We start from the raw sequence: 21,645 nt of genomic DNA, 5'->3' as shown, positions 1-21,645 counted from the left end.
CAGAGAAAACCCACATAGCCAGGGGAGAACATCCAAAATCCATGAAGGAAGATCGGAACCCACCCGGGACTGAACCCGATCTCGGAATTGTGAGTCATTAAAAAAAGAGATGTTTTATATCTCTACTTACAGCCATTTGTCCCAATTTTTTTCTCACGAAAAAAGGCTTTATTCAAATATTGCGACTGTGTTGCCAGGATGGTCCTAGCAGTCGTCCAACATACTGAAGACAACCCGTTCAAGATTGTGTTTATTTGCCCAAATACTTGAACTACAAGAACATCATAACACCCTCCGCTATAGAAAACATCAAGTTTTTTTTGTCAATTGATCAGCAGTACAAATTTGTAAAGCTTATTTTAAACATCTCTCTCCCTGACAAGGAAAACAAAACAACCAGGAGATAGACAGGCGGGGGGAAAAAACACGTCATACAAAATTAAAAGTATTTACAAGAATACACAATTTCCACCCTCCCTTTTGAAGCCGCTTCAGTCAGAAATCAACATCTCAACAGATTATAACTAATGTCAGTCATAGTGTGGGTGTGTGTCATTGCTAAGCAAAAAGATCTAATATATACATTCAAGATGTAGTCTGTATCATCTGGCCTACTAATAAGTGCAGACTTTAGGGGAGGTTACCAGCATTAAACACCAGAATCATAATTAGCCAATTAAAAAAAAGTTTTATTTTAAATTAAGGATAGGTGGGTACATAGTAAGCAAAGCACAAATAAACTACTTTATTTGTTGTTGTTATTACAGAAAATGAACAACCTCAAATAAAATGTGCAGCACCTCTTTAAAAAATAAAAATTAACTCCCCCATGAATTACTATGTCTGCAAATGTAACAAATGGCATGGAAATGGGTATTTGCTCCGAGCGATATCTAAACACACAATGTCGTGTGAAAATGGCACTCTTGTTTCAAATAGTACAATGGCGCCCAATCACCTGACAAAAATGATTGGGAAGAAAAATGGTTAAGAAAAAAAACTAAAAAATAAAAATAAAGATAAGGGTCTGAAAATGTATATGCACTGCAGCATTTTAAACGACCTTCCAGCAACACTAGCAACAAAAACAGATTCGGCATGGCTTCTTCTTGATTATTTTTTTTATATATGACAAAATACCACCTCTTTGAGAACGAAACGGGATAAAATCAAAAGCAGAGGAGGAAGAGAGGGGGAAAAAAGTATTAACAAGGAAACATTCTTAAGAGTGCAATTTTTCCAGTACAAAGACCCTTGCATCCTGCCTGCTCCTCTCCCTGCTAAAGTGTCCCACCTGGTTGTTGTGTTCTTTGGCTGTAATAAGCCTGGCTCGTCCCTGCGGAACAATGAAATAAAATGGGCAAGATTGTTTTAAAACTTAAAAAAAAAAAAAACGAAGCTTCAATTTGGAACATCGCCAAACCAGTGGGATGCGGGTTTGACTAAAATTTGCCGAGGGGCTACAAGGGAACAAAAAAGAAGTTGATGTGTGACATTGAGGAGGCGTGAGCATGGGTTTGCAAAGTGGCAGAACTTCCCCATCTTAGAATCCCTGTGGCTCAGCTTAGTCCGTCTTGTCACGGCGGTCGCCCCTCCATTCCGGGTTGTACGGCGCCCTTCAGTCCGAGTCAGAGTCAGAGGAATCGCCTGAGTTGGACTCGCTGCTGCTATCTTCAGACTTGTTCTCCTTGTCATCCACTTCTTCGTCATCGTCGTCGTCATCATCATCGTCGTCGTCATCGTCCTTCTTTAACATAAACACAATTGGATTAAAATAAAAGCAAAATGTTTGGGGTTGGTATTTTTGTCCAGTGAGTAAAAATGAAAAGATTTGGGGTTCAAATAAAAAAAAGTGGCAAGTTTTGTTAGCCAGACTCTGGGTGAGAACCAATAGGATAAAAGTTAGTAAATATTTGCATTTATCTAGTTAAAGCCTTTGACTTTTTTTGCAGGAACGACCTTACATTAGCACAACTTACGTCATCGTCATCATCGTCGTCGTCGCTGGAGGACGCTGCTTCTGAGGAAGCCCTTTCCTTTTCGTTGTCGTTGTCGTCATCGTCGTCGTCGTCGTCCTCCTCTTCTTCCTCAGTGTCCTATAGGAGGCCATGCAAGGAGTTAATTCTTGGTCATTGCCAAATGGATCATTCCGTTTATTTATGAATAACTTTGAAACAGAAAGTGGTCCTAAATGTTAAGCTTACAGATTTCTTCAACTTTGCCTTGGGGCCTGCCGGTTTCGCCGGGGATTTCCTCTTCTGAAAGATTGAGAAGACATTTCAATAAAAAGTGACAGTGAAGTAAAATACTGGTCACCAATTCCTGTTGCGTTTGTAAATCCAGACTCACCTGAGAGTTGTACTCTTTATAGGTGTTCCTGACTTGAGAAGACAAACTCTGAGACAGGAGAGAAGTGTTAAAAAGATGCTTCATTCAAAGCAGCAACAGCAAGCATTTCGAACTTTAGAATACTCACAGTAAGCCACTGTTCCAGCAGCACTTTGTACTGCCTCTGCATCTCCTCGGCAATCTTCTTGTAGCACTCCTTGTCCTTGAGAGTCAGCCTTTGCCAGCGGCTGCCGATCTCCGTCATCCTCTCCTTCATTGGCAGGTGGTTGAGCTCACCGTTAGAAAGCATCTCCTGAGAAAACTTCTGGTACCCGTTTCTATGGCAAAAGAGGACGTCAGCTTGACAAAAATGAAATGGGGAAATTCACTAAGGAAATTGGGATTCAAACTCACGAAGGAGGCTTTTTGGGTTCACCCTCAAACTTCATTTTCTTCCCCGAGGCCACGGCGGTGGCGACAGGCGAACGCATTTCGCAAAGGTCTCGCTGTGGAAAGGAGACAAAATGTTGGTTGGCTGTCAACAAACCAGTCGTCGGTAGTGGGCTGAGGCCAACGCACTGCTGTCTAACCTCATATCTTTTCTGGTCTTCTGCCGCCTTCTTGATCCACATGATCTTTTCCTTCTTTTCCATGGTGCTCCAGGTTCCCTCCATTGCTTTCTGAGCTTTGGGGCGGTCATTCTGCAACACAGGAGCAATCTCAGGTGAACTAGCATTGAGCATGTAGCCTTACCAGTGCATACTATTACAAGACACTATGTCTACACAATGAAGAATATGTAGCTCAAACTGAGAGCTAGTTCGAATATTTGGTTGCTTTTGTTAGCTGTGTGAGAGGGTTATTACATTCAGGTGTGCCAACCTTAAATCTGGCAAGGTAGTCTCCAATTACGCTTTGCTGCCAGATATCCTGCGCTGTCTTGGGCGGGTCGGGCAGACTGCGGTCCTCTTTCTTCTCTGACTCGGCCTTCAGGACAGCTTCCAGTCGCTTGTACTTCTCCTACGTTCAAACCAAGGCCACGGTCACATAATTGAAAGAAATTGGTTTTCGCATTTCTTTGCCACGTCTTACCTTCTTCTTGTCGGGCAGCTCGTTCCACATGCGCGCAAGCAGCCGGGTTAGTTCGCTGTCAGAAAGATCTGGACGCTCTTGGTGGAGCTTGGGACGTTTCTCCTCGGAGAAGATGAATATCGCTGAGATGGGCCGCTTAGGTTTCTCTGGATTGGCCTGCAAATTAAGGAACAGCTCAAATGTAATCACTACCCTTAAACACCAAGGGAGAAAAATAATCCAGAAATTCCTTGCTCTAGGCACCTTAGCTTTGGAGTTTTTCTTTTTGGAAGCAGCGCTGTTAGCCACTATTCCTCTCTTGAATCCCACCTTTTCCTCAGACAAGACTCTTTGCTGCTCCCCCTCAGGCAAACCCTGAAGAGACAAAAAAAGTGCAGTATAAATTATTAAAATCTTCCACCCGCATCCTATTTTTTTAACAAGGTCAAAAAGTTTGTAGTTGACGTGTTCTTCCGGTGACGACACGGGTTTTATCTTTTTTAGTGAACTTTGTTGCCAAAGTATGAAAAACTTACACTCAGGAATCTGTTCATTTCAATTTCATACTCCTTCTTTCTCTGTGGAGAGAATAAAAAGACATATTTAGAGCAAAGTCAAGAGATATGATCAAACTGCAAAAAAAGGCGGCCGTTTTGTGTTACCTGCTCGCAGCGTTTCTGGTAAGCATCCTTCTCATTCTGCTTGAGCAGCTTCCAGCGCTGGCTGCACATCACCATGCGCTCGGTGCTGGGCACGTCCTTCATCCTGGACATAAGCTCGGCGCAGAACATTGAGTAACCGTTCCTGAAAAAAAGGGGGAAAAAAAGTATGAGTATCCTCTTTCTGAAATGCGGATGGACGAGATGGGTACGAGTGACTGACGGTGGAGCCTTGTCGGGCCGCCCATCAGATTTGTCTTTCAGGTGCCTCTCGGCTTTGGTCAGCGTGGACTTGACAAAGTCCCCCTCTGACAGATTCATCTCAGGGTGTTGCAGGATGTATTCGCGCATCGTCTCCTGAAAAATAGAAGAAACAAAAAAGTGTAAATGGAATATGTGCCAATCAGTGCATTAGCAGATTTGCAAAAATCGAATTATCTGCTACATTGGTAGTTAAGACGGCTCGTCATACGTATGCTCCCAATCAGACATCGCGAAAGCATCTTTTGGTGGTGTATGACATGCTGCATCCAGTCTTTCTTCTTACCTGGTATTCCTTTTGCTGCTCCAGTGACTTGGCGATCCACTTAAGTCTCTTCTTGTCCGAGAGCTGTGTCCACTGCTTGCCAAGACAGTCCTTGATGTCCTTCGTGGTGGCCTGAAGAATAACCAAAAAGATCAATGTGCATCCCAATGATAGAACGTGCACGGACAACCCAGAAAAACAACTTACATCCGGGTGGCCCTTGAGGAAGGCCTTTTTTTCATGAGTGTACCACAGCTGTTGGGGAGTTTTGGCCTTCTCAGGAATATTTGAGCCTTTCTTGGTCATGCTTTCGGCAAGGTCAGGGTGTTCCTCCCTAAAATAAGGTAACACTCTTTTGTACTAGTCCAAAGTTAAGTGGCAAAAATACAAGAATGTAGTAGACCATCTCACCTGAACCTCGACATGCTGTGTACAAACGTTTCTTTGTCCGACAAGAAGTCATCCACATATTTTTTCTAAAAGCAAAATTTTAAACTTCAGAATCTAGTTGTCTCTTTTTGATACATACCAAACGAACCTCCGTGCTTACCTTTTTCTTGTCTGGGAGCTCACGGTATTTCTTGGACAAGATCTTGGTCAGATCTAAGTTGCTCATTTCTGGATGCAATTTTGCATACTTTAACCTCTTCTCCATGAAGAAGCGAAAGTAAGGTGTCAGAGGCTTCTTGGGGAAATCTGGATGTTTCTGTCGTGCCAAGAAAAAGTTTTCAGTAACATAACATTCGGATTAAATAGCCACTTTCGATCCACCTTATTTGCATAATTGGCTGATCCCAGGAACGTCCCTCTCTTGCTTGATGAGCTGTTCTAAATCATATTAATTTATAATTCATTTTTACATGAGCTGTGTCCCCAAATATTGATTGCCTAACTTTTTTCCCCCATACTCAAATCCACCAACAGTGAAGCAATTGGAGAGGTATTTATGTCTTCCCCACTCAAGTACACACACTTATGTTGATAATGGTATTAATCTTCTTATCCAAAGATGTGATATTTCCTACACCACGGTTATCAGTTTTTCCCTCTCGTAGTTGTATTTTTTAATGTATATTATATATCGATCGGTGTGCACAAATAAGCATATAATCGAAAACAATGTTTTTAGCTCACCTTTATTTTCTTGCCTTTATAAGGATTCTTGATGTAGTCCTGGGCATCAAATATCAGTTCTGTGAGGGTCCGAAATTTACGAATCTGTTGAGAAGTCAAACAAAACCAAACTCAATAAGCCCCACAATTTTTTATTTTTTAAATAATGAACAAACTCTAGCAGTTACCTCTTTGGCGACCTCGTTCCACTTTAGCTTGCACATATCAGCTGTGTAGGAATTGAAGGCGATCTTCTGCCAGTCCAGATGGGACTCTGATGTTTTGTACTTGGTCACGTCCTTCGGGGGCAGGGCCAACTTCATGCCCTCTAACAATTGGAGCAGGTCATCCTGCGCCCACACTATAGTGCAGAGTTAAATGTATATAAAGTAAAATTTGTCGTTGCAATCCAATACAGTTGATAATTTCATATGGGATTAGAGGATGGAAACAGTACCTGGGTGTTGGGATGTTGTCTCCATGTTTCCATTCATTTGTTAGCAATCCTTTTCTAAATCTGGAAAAATAGCATTTCAAATGACAGTTTTAGCCTTTAACCACTGTTTGCTGCAATGAGTACACTCGATTTACCGTTTTCAAATTTATCATATCTTCTATATTCATCTTTGTATTTTTATCCTATACTGAATGTTAAAATGTTTAAGGTGTATAAAGTGCTAAGACTGGTGGGTTTAAGCAATTAAAATATAATAATGTTATTTTAAGATAACAGCCATACAACTGCCGAGCTGTAGCTGACTGACTTTACATTCCAACCAATGGAAAAGCAACAGGCAACTTTGGTCTCTTAGCAACAAGCAATAAATTTGTTAAGTTTTTTAAGTGAAAGAGTAGTATGGTGTTAAACTTCTAAAAATGATGCTGAAAAAGAAAGCAGAAGATCAGTCTATGTAAAAAGTGTGGCTAAATTAAGAGTATCTGTAGATCATAGTCAAAATGTGTTTAACAACTAATGGCAAAGTAGGAATGCATTTATCTACAGTTGCTAAGTGATGACAATCCAAAAAGCTTGGATTCTGTAAGCCATAGATGTGTATTTTCTACTATCGGTAATTCACAATTGCAAACATTTTCAAAGGAATGTTTCTATAAAATCAGTCCTAAATATATAGTAAAGGTTCATCTAACCGTTGTGTAATTACAATTGTGTTAATAAGTGTGTCATGCTTTTAAGTATATATTTTTTCTGACATGATTGTATGGAAACCATATAACCCACATTTTGTGACAATCGAAGCAGGAATGCGATGTGAATGGGCATTCCAACGCGAGAATTGAATAGGAATTGCCCGTCGACATAATGGCTTATATTCATTACGCCGCCCCTTAAACGTTTACGCTCAGCGTTGAGGACACACACACACAGGCGATAGCTTGTGACTGCTCCCAATCTCAAATAACACCGCGGAGGGCTAACAAGTAGCAACGATTTAGCTCTACCTCCCCGTCGAAAGCTACTTTTCAACTACACGGAATTTCGCCTTCTTTCCCCTCCCTGCCTTTAAAGCGTTCTCTCCCCGAGCAACGACCATTTTCTTCGTCTGGGCCTGCTCGCTAATGGAGGATTTTCGAGTTGGGCAGCCGAGGGCATTGGGGTGGATCCACAAAGGAAGGAAGGGAGTAGACGCAGAAGCAGCTGGAGGCGACCAGCTGACCACGGGGGATCTGCTTTCGCTTTCCGATGAAGAGGCCACAATGGCGGCTATCACTGCGCCATAGAAGCCTCATCACCCACGGATCTCGCTCCGCCACCCCGAAACTCAAATCTCGATTTAACCGAAAGGGCGAAAATTTCTAGTTCACGGTTGACAAATGTGTGATTGGATTTTTGTGTTGTGGCATAGAGCTTTTTTGTGTGGTTTCATTCGAGGAAAGACAGTTAAACCGCGGTACATTCTTCAGTTAGGCGTAGCCGTGTGGCGCTTCCATGATGGCGGATGCGCCTTGCACGTCGTGTCCTTCATGGCTCCAACTAGCATGTTAGCTTGAGCACCACCCCGGGGACGAACCAACGAAACTTTCGACCAAACCTTGGTTAAACTAACAAAAAAACGAACTTTTGACCCTCAAGACGAATTAAACGTTAAAAACTAAACAATAACTTAATACAATTTTCAATACGATAGCCATAACTATTAGACGCCAACCTTAAATTCCCGTAAAATTCGTTATAAATCCCCACCTTAGCGTAGCACAGTGTCGTTAAATGTATAAACTTAAAACTATTACTTTTCTATTTGGCATAAATCTTACAAAAGTAGTCCTATACATAGGTTAGCCGTGTAGAAACGTGGTGGTGGGGCAAAGGGAGCCACAAAGATGAACGACGAATACATAAATAGAAGCTATAATACATATTTTAACTGTATAATTTCTTGTAAAAATCGATGGATGAAACGCCAGCTATTGATCCGGAATAAGTAAAAGCATGGTTGTAAAGGCAAGGTCGGAGATCGCGAAGGTTCCGTGGCGCCACAATCAGGCTACGAGGTCCGCCATGCTTCCGAGCAAACCTACCGTGACAAGGTCCAAATGGCGGGTCGGGGAAAGAAGGAAAAAATACACCCAGGCTCACGGCCGTACCCGGTGCGTCACTGGATTACTTTTATTCGAACTAAACTGCAACGACTCGGAAGGCGGCTTTACCGAGGAGCTTGGTTGTCGGTAGTCCAGGCTCGTCGGGGAAAGAGAAGGGGGAGAGAGAGGGCGGCGAGATATTAAACTAAGATCCCTGATGGCTAACCGTGAGGGGCGGCTGGCTGTTCTGCCAACTGCCGCATGGAGGTCTCGGCGAAAAAAAGAACCGCGAGGCTCCACGAAACCCTAAATATAGCGTTATCAGCCGAAGAGAAGTGTTCTATATGTACGGTAAAATACAATTTTAACAAGAAATAGTTACCTCCAGTCCAGACCTCGTGTCTACAAGTCTATTTCGCCGCAGCCGCAGAGGACAAGAAATACGGCTATGGCCGACCTCGTCTGTCCCCTTCTAACCGTCGGTGGTTGAGTACAAAGGGGGAACCCGTCGACCGAGCCGCGTTTTTCACACGTATGAAAATGCAACATTTACGGTAGAATTAGCGAATTTCAGTTATTCGTTCGCGTGGCGCAATCGTATCGCGTTTGGGAACCATGCGTGGGGCGCCTCGGTTCGGGCTTACCTAGCTGCTTCTCGGCGTCGTTGTGGAGGAAGAAAGGGAGGGTTGAACGATCGCCAGTACTGCGCCGTCGGTCCTCGGCTCCAGTCCCCGCAGAGATGATTCTTCCCCCGCCTCCATCGCACTCGCCGTCTCCCTCCAGTCAACGCGCAGCAAGCTTCCCACTCCCCACCCAACCCTTTCGCGACGCCGAGACGTCTTCCATGTTGTCGGACCGACGCCACCGCCGTCGTTTCCGTCAGCCGCCATAGCAATTTTACATCTGGAGGGGGAGAGAGCCGACCGACCCGGACCGAACCCCGGCCATCATGTCCGCTCTTGTTCCGCTGCCGTTGTTTGTAACATTTTCATCGGGCCACCGGTAACGAGTTCCAACACCGGGAAGTTAGCATCCATTGACTGACATTACAATTCGAACCTTGTATGGTTAGTGATGTTTGTATATAGGTTTTGTTTGATTTAAATGAAAAATAAAAGTTTATTTTTTTTTTCGAACAACTATTTTTTTTTCTTCACGAAATGGATCTCCATGGCTCTGCACATTAAAAGAATGTTGGTTTGGAAACTGCCGGTAGCTGTTTGACAGCTTCATATTAAATAAGATTTTTTTTCTTTTTTCCAACTCCACCTTGTGTGTTTGTGGGCGGAACCCCGGGCCGTCCAATCGCGGTAGCCCGGTGAGAAAAACAAACGGCTGCCAGGATTCTCGGTCTTTTTCAACAACGATGCGTTCGCTTGCTGTCGATTATACTTGAAGAATTGACAACATGCGATGTATAAATGTGTATTTTACAGTTAGAAATGCTTTTAATGGAATAAAGATTTTGGACATAACGCCTGACCCTCACTTGTTTGAATCGTCACATAGTGTAATTTCATTATTTTTTTCTTCGTTGGAAATGTACTGTTGTCACACAAGTGTCATGAAAGCAACTTGACGTTCAAACTGCCTCGAGAGTATGCTGTACTGAAAACTGATTTTAATAAAAACGAAAAAATGCTTTATATTATACTAGTGTTTTATTGTATTAATACAAATCAAAACGTTACTGATCAGTTTATTTTGTCACAAACACCTTTGTCACTGGCAGACATAAAACAAAACTTACTTGCATTAATGTTATCATTCATAGACAGCACACCCTAATATGAATTTAGACTGAACATAAAATACTTGAAAATTACAATTTGAAAAACACACCAAGCAAAAATGTTACATTGTGGAAATGTATGAATGATAAATATCCTGATTAATCCAATTAAAAACTACTTAAAATCATTAGATTTAAAGGATAATTACTCTAATTTCCACCAGGAAAATCTACAACTATGAGAACAAATGCTATTGGTATCATCTGCAAAAATAAAAGAGAAATAATACCAAATGTACATGATAAGACTACATGACAGGATGAAGTAAAAATAAAAAAAAGTTTTCTATTAGGTATCCCCCCACCCCTGAGAATAAATGATGTTGTTGATGATGACGACAGGGCCTATGTCTGATTATTATTGTTATTATTATTATTAAATCACCGGCTGTACTTGTGAATTGAATCAATTTCTTCGCTCATGGAAGAGGAGACTCGTTGTACACATCCTCTCCAATGTCCTCTTCAATCTTCACCTTGGCATCGTCCGCATCCAGCTGCAAAACAGAATTATGTAAAAAAAAAACTTTTAAATGGGCTCATAATTTAAACAAACTACACTTCAACAATCAAGAAAATACATGATGCTGAAAATGTAATTGTTGTCCTTTGAAATTTGCCCAGATGAAAAGGGAATTATTGAAAATGAGAGCATAATAAGGGAGTGTTTATGCACTTACGCATTTCATTTCCAGGCTTGAGAATAGTGTGCCAGTCATAACCATGCGCAGCGGCACGGTGAGCAAAAGGACAAATGGTAGTGCCAGGGAGAAGGGGCTCATTTTCACTACCCATAGCACACCCAGACACACCAGCTGGATCAGCGTGAAAAGATGCATCCGCATTGTTGAGACCTATGTAGATAAAAAAAAAACACTAATGATAAAAATCCTATGAATACAACCAGTCAGGATTTGCTTGCACTGCTTTCTGTGATGACAGAATCATGTCATAAATCGCTGTTGATAGGCCCAAAGCTAAGATTTGATATTGCTGCAACCCATTGCAACATGATACACAGTTTAATATTAACTGGTTTTGTAAAAGTCAAAGAAGAGGGGCAACTTGGAAGAAGATGTGTACCCGGGTAGCATAGGCGTCAGATGGGTGGTATTTCTTAGGGGTGATCAACAGAAGCATTCGATCCCACATTTGGATTCCGCTCAGGGATGTGACACCCATGTAAAGGAAGATTCCAAAAAGAGCTGTCATTGGGATCATCTTCAGAATGGGTTCCATGTAAATAGAGACACCTGCAAAAGAGAAGTCAATATGTGTAATTCATTCATTCATTCAGTCAGTCAGTCATCTTCTGTACCGCTAATCCTCATGAGGCTTGCAGCTAACTATGGGCAGTAGGTGATAAAAGACTGAACTGATTGCCAGCCCATTGCAGGTAACATCTAAACAAGCAACCAGGACTGTTTTTGGGATGTGGGATGAGACCAGAGTAGCCCGAGACAACCCACGCAGGCAGGTGGAGAACATTTAAATTCCACACAGCAATATGTTGTATGATATTATCCACTTTGTAGTAGTAAGCCAACAGCAGATGGAGCAGCTATTCCCATTTGAAATACTTCTTGAATTTCGCTCTCCTATTAAATCGGTCGTTTTTCTCTCAAGACATTACAGAAAAAGAAATCCTGCATTAGTCTAGGCCCTAGACTCTAGGGCCTAGACCCTAAGCACACTTAGGTACACTGTGTTTACTTACCAACCAACATGGCAACCAGAATGCCACTGATACGTTGCTCCACCACCTTTTCAATCTCTGGTTTGGGGCCCTTGGACATGACAGTGAGAGCATTGGCATGCGTGACAGAGCGCACTGTGGCGGCACTCAGCCAAGGAACTCCAAATATGGAGGAGATGCCACCCATCACGACAAGCAGAAGCAGGTCAAAATGGAAACCAGAGCCTTTGATCATCTTCCTCTCTGGTTTGCTAACAATCAACCTGCATGAGGAATTAACCAAAATATCAACCAAAACAAAGCAAAAATGTTTGCAATTTTTGGGAAACTTGGTTTGATCATCACACACGTGGTAATTTGAGACTCCAGGAAGATGAGGATGAAGACAAGCACTGCTGGGACGCAGGAGGCGGCCATCATCCAAACTGGGAACGGCTTCTTCTCTCCCATTGGGTTAATGAACCAACCGCGAGCATCGGGGTTGGTCACCTGGACACCTTTTGGCACGACCAGTTTCTGCAGGAGACCAAAATCCATTTCATACTCGTACATGCTACATACAGCACGCGTCAATCACTTGCCTGAGTGTAAGTATCCTTAGCACTCATATCCACAGCAACCATGAGGAAAATAGCAATGGGGACCCCGAAATCTCCAATCAAGCGTCGGAGCTGCGGCGAGAGCGTTGTTCAGGAAAACGCCATTTGGGCCAATTTTAACGTAGTGGCATTGACTTACCCAACCGGGCAGATACGTCCCATTCTTGAACATGCGCAAAAAGTATGCGATGAAAAAGCAGCCCATCATAAGACAAAAGGAGAGCAGCGCGGTGTTAGGGTAACCCTTTGGCTGGTTGTGACCGATTATGGTGCGGTTGGAAGTGTTGTTGAGGAGGCTGGTGAGGGGGTTGTCCAGGGTATCGTTCAGAGTTTTGCAGTCCATATTCAAAGGGTGGGCCTTGAAGATCTGTGCAAGGGAAGACACTGTAAGGCTCAAGACTGAGGGAGGACGGTTAAAGTTATAGGCAGATTTAGAATGAGGTTTAGTCAAATGGCTAACTTTTTAAGCGTTGATGACTAAAAATCATACCTGTCAACCTTGGCTAATGATTGCAATTCCCCATATTAAACACGGCACATATTTATTTCCATAAGGCGCACTTAAAAGACAAAAAAATTCCCCAAAGTGGACGTAGTGCCCAAACAGTCAGTGCACCGTTTGTATGCACGAAATTCAAGATTCTGTAGATGTCACTGTACGACGCTGACAGCTTGACTGTCTGGGTACATTGCTCCCTGACACGAGATATTTATATAGTGGAAAAGGCGGACGTGTGAAAGGGGAATGCGCCTGCGCATGTTATGCTTAAAGCATGATAATATTAGCAGTCGACGATGACATTTTCGTCTGCTACCAGTTACCGAAACGATCCGGATTAGAGCCGAAATGGGTAAAACAAGATCAGTTTTACAAAAAAAACGTACTTAAAAAAATAATTGTCCCGTACAAAAGCTGTTATACAGTGTACACCATTTGGAATTATCAAAAAACGTATAAAATAGGGGGGGAAAGTAATGAATGGAAATACAATATTAGCGGGCATTAAAAGCTCAGTTAAAATTAGTGAAATGAAAAATCTGGACTGAAAGCAAAAAGTGAAACATGGAAATATATTATATAATTATAAAGCACTTTTCGTACCAAGTGCTTTACAGAATAAAAATCGCTGCAATCATTGTATGTGCAAATATTAAACAAAGTTATTTTTTTTTTTACACGTATATAGTGCATCAGGAAAAATTTAACATAAAAAGGGAAGTATAAGGTAAGCACAGCAAAATGACATGGTAATGATAAGAAGATGAACCCAGTGAGGGAAACCTTAAAGAGTTTACTGAAGGTCTCGTAGATGAAGATGAGGGAGATGAGGATAGAGAAGATTTCCTGGGTGAAGCGGGAAATGAAGCGAACCAGGAAGCTGCCCTCCACTGCCACAATGATCACTACAATAATGACGAGCCACATGCCCACCCAGATTCGACCCACAATGAACTCGATTTCCTGGGATTTGCAGAACTGGAGCATGGGATGGACAAAACATGCACACGTGAGAATGAGGCATGACGAGGAGGAAACAGTTTTACTCAAGGTGGATTCGTACACTGTAAAAAGCCTCCTCAAAGAGCAGCAGTGGTCCGGAAAAACCAAGGACCAGGACAGGCTGTGCGGCAATGATGCAAAAGATGACACCTTGGATGCTAGTGGAGATCATTAGCTCTGACACACCCATCATCCTCTCTGTTTTATCAGCTGAGACAAACAAAAATAGTTTAAAATACATTATGCAAGGTTTTGAAGATAATTGTTTAAAAAAAAAAGTTTTTTTGGGGAAAACTCTGCTCTACTCATTTCTAGCTATTCACCATTTGTAATATTTTTAATTAAATAATTCAATTTTCTTGATTTTTGTGGCATTTGTGAGTTAAAAAGTACCAAGGAATGCACTTGTGCACTAGTTTAAGTCTTATCTGGACTGATTTCTGCTTTAAATTTGGTATGGTTTTCTCTGTACAGTGTTAAATCTACAGGACATTTATTTGTTTTTCTAATATTTAAATGGTACAATTTGGTTAATGTTCTAAACTTAAACAAAAAAATGACCATCAATAGGAAAGAAGATGAGAACCCTAGACCACACCCTTTAAAGACACGAAACTAAAGTAGAAACAATACATGGTTATATACAAAGAATTACATCGGTTCAGGAAACACTCCATTAAATTATGTAATATTCTCAGACTAATGCCACAAAAACCATATTCCAAACTACATTTTTTTTCAGGTTAACCAGCTCACCATAAAAGAAATACTGCATTATTTGCTTCTGTGGGATACCACCAGACCTACCTAATAGCCCGCCAAAGGTGATGGCTGGCGACAGGGCGGCAAAGTAGATGAAGATAACGGCAGCCATGACTTGAGGATTGAGGCCATCTGTGTAGTCGCTGATGTAGTGGCGATACCGGCGCTTGATGTCTTTAACCATCCCACCAAAAGGATACCCCGTACGGGCCAGGGGGTCTTCTCTGGGTGCCTCTGGGGCTTTTGCAACTGAACGCATCAAACTGACACTGAATTCCTTTGGTCTTGGGTCTTGACTAAAATCGGCCTACCTTTCACCCTGTCACCAAAGACCAGACGGTTGTCGGTGGGGCGGAGTCTGTCCTGCAGCATTTTCTTCTGAAACTTGATGATGGGCTCCAGCATCCCCAGGTCTTGGATCTCCGTAGGCGGGATGACAATGCTGCAGTCCATGAAGTCAGCAATGGCGTTGGTCAGATCCTGGTCGGTCTGCGCCAGGAAAGCCTCCAGGCAGAACACCTGGTGAAGCAGAGCCGAGAATGTGAAGGGTTGTTATGATACAGATTTGTCCCAATCATACCCTACCCTTAATATACACTAATGCCTTGAGATACGAGCTTAATGCGTTCCGGGACCGAGCTTGTATGTCAATTTAAGTTAAAGTAACAAATACCCATGTAGTGGTTATGATATTCAATAAAATGTGACATTATTGTGTATAGTATGGTATGGAGTTCTTACCTTTGAGACAGGCGGTAGCGGCTAACGGCAGAGTAGAGAGACTTGATATGTTCGGTTCGCTACACTTTTGTAACACTATGTAACATATCATAAACTTTAAACTTAACTTAAATGAACTTCGCTTACTATACACACTCAAAAATGGATGTAACCTTGTTGTGCTACAACCGAGGCAAACGTGCCAATGCATTCCGTCGTGGCTTTCGAGTCGGAACTAGCTGCATCCCCGTGCCTCACAACCAAGTGCATCCCCAGTTCGTTTTTTAAAGTGATCGAACCAGCCAAGACTCGCTTTGAAGGTTTTGTCTGGCTGCTTGCTTTATTTGCAAGTTTTTCGCAGATTCCGCTAACTGTGTCTCCTTTATTCATATAAAAAGAAGCCCATCCCTCTAGTCATGAATATCACTGCGCAGCTTGAAAAGGACCCCTTTGCGGCAGCATCATATGCTCGTATGTCAAATTTGTCTCGTATCTCAGTGCAAAATTTTGCTCGGAATTTTCCTCGTTTCTCCAATTTCTGTACTGTACTGTTGCGGATTTCAAAAACAAGAACACAACTATCCTTTTGTCCCTTTTCTCACCCAGTCAGCCATCAGAGCACCCATTGCACGACCGCTCTCGCTGTAGTCCATGCCACTCTGGCTGGGGCCTACTAGGATGAAAACGAAGCGTACGGGGACGGGACTTTCAAGTGTAGAATCCATCACCACCGAGTCTCCCAGGCGTACGAAGGCCACCACTGGTTTCTCCAGTAGATCCAGGGCACCTTTGGGGGGAGATTCTTTTGGTTCCGCAATGCCTAAAACCTCCAAATATTCAAACATGGTGAGGAGATACCTGAGAGGACAATGGAGGCTTCCATGTTGTTAGAATTGTCCCTCTGAAAAATAAGAAAAGTGGGAGCTGTCATGCAGTTGGAAGATTGACGTTGGAGGTCAAGCAAAATGAGGACCTATACCTTGTTGGAAACTGAAAATGTCTGCATCTCAATGTCCCCAGAAGGTGTGACCATGGGTCTGTCAGATTGGCTGGAGGGAAGAACAAAAATGCCTTCTGACTTTGAACTTTTTTTCACCTTTTTTTGACCTGTCCCCAATTTCCGTGTACGGAATAGCTTAGCGCCCATCTAATATTTATATCGTGATAGGTTAAAACTTTTGCCAAGGTTTTTCACAACCATCAATGTGACCCAAGGGTAAACAATTGTTCTTGTCAACATTACCTGCGGCGCATGAGGAGCGCTCTCAGCAAAGCGTCCCGATCGCTTGCTCGGATCTCATTCTTGTTGACAAGTGCGTCCACCACATTTTCAACCACTGATGACAAACTGCTGGCATTCAGGTCAAAGATGACAGCACCTGGTTGATTATGAATAATGTTAACATCAGAAAAAAACCCAGCCTGGTTATTGTCTACTTTGGTTTACTGATTGGACATTGTTCTATTTTGCACGCATTTTAAGACATTTTGACAAATTACACTCATTTTCATGTACAGAAAATTCTAATCTAGCTCAAGATATGTGTAGCTCCAAAATAAGTTGTTTCTTCCTTTTAACAATATAACAATAGACTGAAATAATATTAAGATGAGCATTCTGGGATAAGGATTGACAGTGTTATTCACTTTATTTATTGGTTCACTTTAAAGATATTGTTGTCCACTCTGAGGACATTGTACATTGAAGGAAGGACATTGGAGTCCTTTTTGAGTACACCCTTGGCAACTTCAGGAATATGAGTATACTGAGTAACACTGAGTATATACTGGGTCACTTTCGGATATTCTTGTTCACTTTCGCATTATCATGGTGAATATTTTGAATAATTTCTAAAGACGTTCTTATGGAATTTGAGGACACTCAATTCATTCTGGTGCAGTATAACAATACGGTCCAGATAAGGTAACTTCTACTCCAGTCCATCTAAAATGAATGCAGTCTAAAAGTCTAAAGTCACCTGTGCTTATGGTCTTGCGTAGTTGGATGAGACTCTTGAAGGTCAGGTAGGACATGTGGGAAGGACCCCATTTCCCAGTACGGGCATTGAAGTTCTCCTCAAAGCCCACCCAGCGGCCTGTTTCCTGCCATGTGTTTCCCGATAGCTCGTTCAGTTCCACATATGCCTGCGAACCAAAACATCAGGTCAGTGAGTTCTCAAAGTTGGATGAAGACACGTTGTTAAAATCATCAACTGACCTGAGCGTCTCCTCTGGTGGTGGCATTGGTGTTCAGGTTAAGGAAGGCTGAAAGAACCAAGTCAAGTGTATTAAAAAAAAAAGTCACTAAAGAGGGGTGAGATGACCCTACCATCTGAACCACTGGGAATGATGTATGCTTCCGATGGTGTCCCCTTGAAGTTCTTCTCATTTTCCACATCACACATATCCCCACAGTCCGCCGAAGTCCTCCTGGTGTGGAAGATTTAAAAACTACACTTATACAAATGAAAGCACTGGCATATACCTCATAGGTAGCCTAATGGGTCTGGTCCACTTATTCAAATACATTTTAACAGTTCGATCCACTTTAGGGGGCATACTAGTTTGATATAAGTTTAATATTTTGGCCCAGTTGGAATATATTCTACTCCAATTTAAATAGATTAGAGTTTATTTCGACAATATGTGGCATTCTGAGGAAAGCTGCAACTCTGTATATTGCCACACGAGAGCAGTATCTATCATGTTACAAGATCTTGGTTTATGAATATGAATATATATATATATATATATATATATATATATATATATATATATATATATATATATATATATATATATATAACCTAATGAGAATAAATCGGTTCAGAAAATGAGCTGATATTTATATATATATATAGCAGCTCATTTTCTGAACCGATTTATTCTCATTAGGTTTGCGGGGGGTGCTGGAGCCAATCCCAGCTGTCTCTGGGCCAGAGGCGAGGGACACCCTGAATTGGTGGCCAGACGATCGCAGGGTACAAGGAGAGACGGACAACCATGCACACTCACACCCATACCTCGGGGCAATTTAGACTGTCCAATCAGCCTACCATGCATGTTTTTGGAATGTGGGAGGAAACCGGAGTACCCGCAGGAAACACCCGCAGGCCCGGGAAGAACATGCAAACTTTGAACCCAAGACCCCAGAGCTGTGAGGCCGACTCGCTGACCACTCACTCCACCGGGCTGCCTAAATATATATTTATTTTTCATTCTTAAATTACTCATTTATGTTTTTATTGGGAAACACGCATTTTGTGGAGTAGCACCACTAATTTCATTACACGCAGTTGTTGTATAATGACAATAAAGGCTTTTGACTTTGACTTTTTGACTTGAATACAGCATTGATGATCCCTGTTGACCTATTCTTTATAGCCCTACATAGCCATGTAAAATTTGGCAATTGAATCCATATTAATATTTAACAAGTCATGGCTATAGTTTGGCTGACTTCTTTTAATCTTTGACACATTTTAGTCAGAAAGGACTCTATGTCCTGTGTGCAATTTATGAACGGTTGGTTATCGTGACTCACATTCGCCGTGGGGAGGGGTGGATGGCGGAATCATGGTCTTCATATGATATGTCATTGATCTGCAGGGAGGAGAAAGGATTTCATGCAGTTGGTTGAGTGTAAAACGTTGTGTTAGATCCTAATGTACTTAATGTGGAACAAAAAAAAATAGCCCTCTGCGAAAAAGACCAACCTCGTCACAAGTGAAGCTGTTGTCCATTGCGGTTTTCTCAAAAAAACACTTTCAGCTACTTTGGTACATTACCTATGAGAAAAGGGGTAAAATGAAAAATAAATGCTATATTTATTCAGTTTCATCAAACCTATTTTCAGATCATTCATTATTTCAGGGATTTATGACATGAACCCAGTGACTCAAATTTAAACAGCAGACAAATGGCTCCAGAAAGATAATCAGACGCTAAGAACTGTGACTGTTTTATCTTAGCGTTACACCCTCTTGCAAATTCTGTCTTGATGAAGGAGTGTATAAGAAAAAACAAAACGCACACATACATAAAAAATAACAACTATTAAAGCAAACTGGCAGAATAGAAAGCTTTTCATAATGAATTTCCAATCCATCAAAACAAATAATATAAATGCAAAATTTAAATTGCTAAAACAGTAACATTGATCTATGAATGTAGAGAATGTAATCTCATTTAAAAAATGCAAACAGTAATCAACATATAGTCTTGTAAATTAGGGTTGAGGACAGAATTAACTATAAATTAGGGGAAAATGGATTTGGGTTAAAGAACATGGGATTGAGCGACTATGACTTAATGTATAGAATATGAATTAGGGAAAGTTTTAGAAACTATGCATGAATATTTATCGTTTCTGAATTTAGTCTTGAGTGACGTTTGGTTAAGGGCTGTCTTAAAGACAACAGGCCCCCAAAATACAACTGAGTGAAAGTTATTGTGTAAATCATTTTTTTTGGGTGAGAATTAATAGATTAGGAATATAGGGACTATAGGTTAAGTACTAATGCTTCCAGATGGTTTTAGAAAAAATCATTTTGGTTCTTAGACTTAGAATAAGTATTGGTTAGGCACAATGGGTTACATTTATGAAATAGAAATAAACCTAGTCATACCATTATACTCGTATGCATCCTAAAGTACATATGAATAGAAATGAATAAAAAGTAGGTGTGACCCTGGAGTAGACCACACCCCTACCTGCGTACAGGTACTCCTGCCAGGTCTTCAGCAGTTGTAAGCGAGTCCGCTATGAAAATGAGCGGTGACCAAATGGCAGTGATGAGACCCCACAGCAAAGAGCAGGAACACCCAAAGGCGAATTTACGTCAAACTGGAGAAAGTGCTGGACCCCGCGGGTCGTCGGGTTGCCTAGCAACCCCACAAGGTTGGTGAAGATAATGCTTGACAGCGCACCAGCGTTATCATTTCGGGACACCTTGATGTGGGGATACCCCAGCCCTAGTTGAACTACTCCGCCCTAACAAAGTTGGTGCAGCTACCTACCTATGACGCCATGATTTTTGCTGCCGGGGGAGGCACACGGGGGTACAAAAGGGGCATTAGAAATCATCATGTCAAAAATACGTCATCTTGTTGATATCTATGGGATCCCCCCCCCCAAAATTACAGAACTAGTTATGAATAGAATTGGATTTAGGGAAATTGGGGGTGCTTTGTTAGTAAATAATTGCTGACAATGGTTTAGGGACATTAGGTTAAGTGTTTGGAGTTGATTATTTTGGATGAGGGATTTCACGTATGGTTAGATACTTTAAGGACGAGGCCTATTTGTTAGGTTGAACTTTTGTAGTGAGGGAGTAGTGATTAGTGACAGAGGTAATGTCCGTTAAAGTTACTTTTATGATTTGTTTGAAAGTATAATAGATATGATTTGAAATAAGTGCTAAAACAGAAAAGGTCCATCAAGATCATCACTTACTGGTGGGACAGTTTTCTCTTGGATGCTTGAGTTCACTTCAGATGAATCCAAATTGGTCTGATGACCAGGCCTGTTGCATACAGAATTTAGTTAATGCTTTTAAATTAATTCATTATAAATTAAGACTTTTTTTAGTAGTACTCACCTTGCAAATTGATGCATTGTTGCTTGTGGATGTAAGGATGAAAATCACAGAATAAGACTTGGACAGCATTCCCATACAGTTACTAGTTTTCTCATTTATTTTAATTTTATATACTATTTTTTGTACGTAACTGATTTGCTGCCCTTTGTAATTTGGAGCTCTATTACTGCCAATAGCAACAAATGAATTGATTATAATATATGAAACTTTACATCTCATTCATTTCCCAAATTGCTTATCCTGACTTAATATATAAAGAGAAATAAAATCAATATTTTATAAGATGCTAAGACAGGCAAATTCATACCAATAACTCAAAATTGAGGATGGCTTGTACTGTAACTTTGTAGTACCATTAAAAAATAATACTTTGCTATTATCTTCTTGACCTTAATGGTAACATTCTCTGGCTACCGGGATTATTTTCTATATGTTTGTTCGTGGCTTTTTGCTGGAAAAGGTGCATTGGTTACACCTTTGCGATTTATTATTAGCAATAACCAAGCACAAAGAAGCTAGCGCCTGGAATATGAGAATGTCTCGTGCTGGTCATGGGGATTCTGGTACTCATGCAAGATCTTATCATATTCACATCGGACACACTTTTATGACAGAATTGTGACTTTTCATGAGTCACAAAAAAGAATGATTTAGAGTAAAATCATGACTTAATAGATTAATAGATAAACCAATAAAGAAAGGAATGTATTTCATTAATTTGATCATCCTCAGTCGTGCCC

The 21,645-nt window shown here is 41.3% G+C and overlaps 2 protein-coding genes across 8 annotated transcripts; both read right to left on the bottom strand.

Moving 5' to 3' along the window:
• Nucleotides 1-1,083: 1,083 nt before the first annotated feature.
• On the bottom strand, nt 1,084-9,058 carry ubtf (upstream binding transcription factor). 7 transcript variants are annotated; one of them, XM_077618211.1, is made up of 21 exons: nt 8,880-9,054; nt 6,155-6,214; nt 5,886-6,058; nt 5,719-5,802; nt 5,135-5,290; nt 4,996-5,060; nt 4,792-4,918; nt 4,606-4,716; nt 4,282-4,415; nt 4,062-4,203; nt 3,936-3,977; nt 3,664-3,774; nt 3,421-3,576; nt 3,211-3,348; nt 2,919-3,029; nt 2,743-2,834; nt 2,477-2,666; nt 2,350-2,397; nt 2,205-2,258; nt 1,980-2,096; nt 1,084-1,744 (listed from the first exon to the last, which is right to left on the bottom strand). In XM_077618211.1, the coding sequence occupies exons 2-21, from the start codon at nt 6,189-6,191 to the stop codon at nt 1,619-1,621; spliced, it is 2,214 nt and encodes a 737-aa protein (XP_077474337.1). In that variant the 5' UTR covers nt 6,192-6,214; nt 8,880-9,054; the 3' UTR covers nt 1,084-1,618. The 7 variants fall into 7 exon arrangements, with proteins under 7 accessions (XP_077474337.1, XP_077474336.1, XP_077474335.1 ...); XM_077618210.1 differs by having other exon boundaries at nt 1,084-1,747; nt 8,880-9,050; XM_077618209.1 differs by having other exon boundaries at nt 2,743-3,029; nt 8,880-9,058.
• Nucleotides 9,059-9,877: 819 nt separating this feature from the next.
• slc4a1a (solute carrier family 4 member 1a (Diego blood group)) lies at nt 9,878-20,241 on the bottom strand. The gene is made up of 21 exons (XM_077618212.1): nt 20,019-20,241; nt 19,022-19,093; nt 18,850-18,908; nt 17,635-17,735; nt 17,524-17,570; nt 17,285-17,450; nt 16,549-16,684; nt 16,285-16,354; nt 16,164-16,206; nt 15,908-16,092; nt 14,897-15,104; nt 14,631-14,834; nt 13,885-14,033; nt 13,605-13,799; nt 12,462-12,689; nt 12,305-12,394; nt 12,073-12,239; nt 11,745-11,986; nt 11,111-11,280; nt 10,708-10,881; nt 9,878-10,524 (listed from the first exon to the last, which is right to left on the bottom strand). The coding sequence occupies exons 2-21, from the start codon at nt 19,046-19,048 to the stop codon at nt 10,447-10,449; spliced, it is 2,739 nt and encodes a 912-aa protein (XP_077474338.1). The 5' UTR covers nt 19,049-19,093; nt 20,019-20,241; the 3' UTR covers nt 9,878-10,446.
• Nucleotides 20,242-21,645: the final 1,404 nt, after the last annotated feature.

This window comes from Stigmatopora argus, chromosome 14 (genome assembly GCF_051989625.1).
Source record: "Stigmatopora argus isolate UIUO_Sarg chromosome 14, RoL_Sarg_1.0, whole genome shotgun sequence".
NCBI classification, from domain to species: Eukaryota; Metazoa; Chordata; class Actinopteri; order Syngnathiformes; family Syngnathidae; genus Stigmatopora; species Stigmatopora argus.
This window is presented reverse-complemented; position numbering and strand designations above follow the sequence as displayed.

What these genes read in the sequence shown, in the direction of transcription:
- ubtf (XM_077618205.1), bottom strand. Translation starts at nt 6,191, where the DNA reads ATGAATGGAAACATGGAGACAACATCCCAACACCCAG. An exon ending in GACAACATCCCAACACCCAG is followed by an intron (nt 6,059 to 6,154) that starts GTACTGTTTCCA and finishes TCTGCACTATAG; the next exon opens with TGTGGGCGCAGGATGACCTG. An exon ending in GGAACGAGGTCGCCAAAGAG is followed by an intron (nt 5,803 to 5,885) that starts GTAACTGCTAGA and finishes ACTTCTCAACAG; the next exon opens with ATTCGTAAATTTCGGACCCT.
- slc4a1a (XM_077618212.1), bottom strand. Translation starts at nt 19,048, where the DNA reads ATGGACAACAGCTTCACTTGTGACGAG. An exon ending in GCGCTCCTCATGCGCCGCAG is followed by an intron (nt 16,355 to 16,548) that starts GTAATGTTGACA and finishes TCTTCCCTCCAG; the next exon opens with CCAATCTGACAGACCCATGG. An exon ending in CTTTGGTGACAGGGTGAAAG is followed by an intron (nt 14,835 to 14,896) that starts GTAGGCCGATTT and finishes TGATGCGTTCAG; the next exon opens with TTGCAAAAGCCCCAGAGGCA.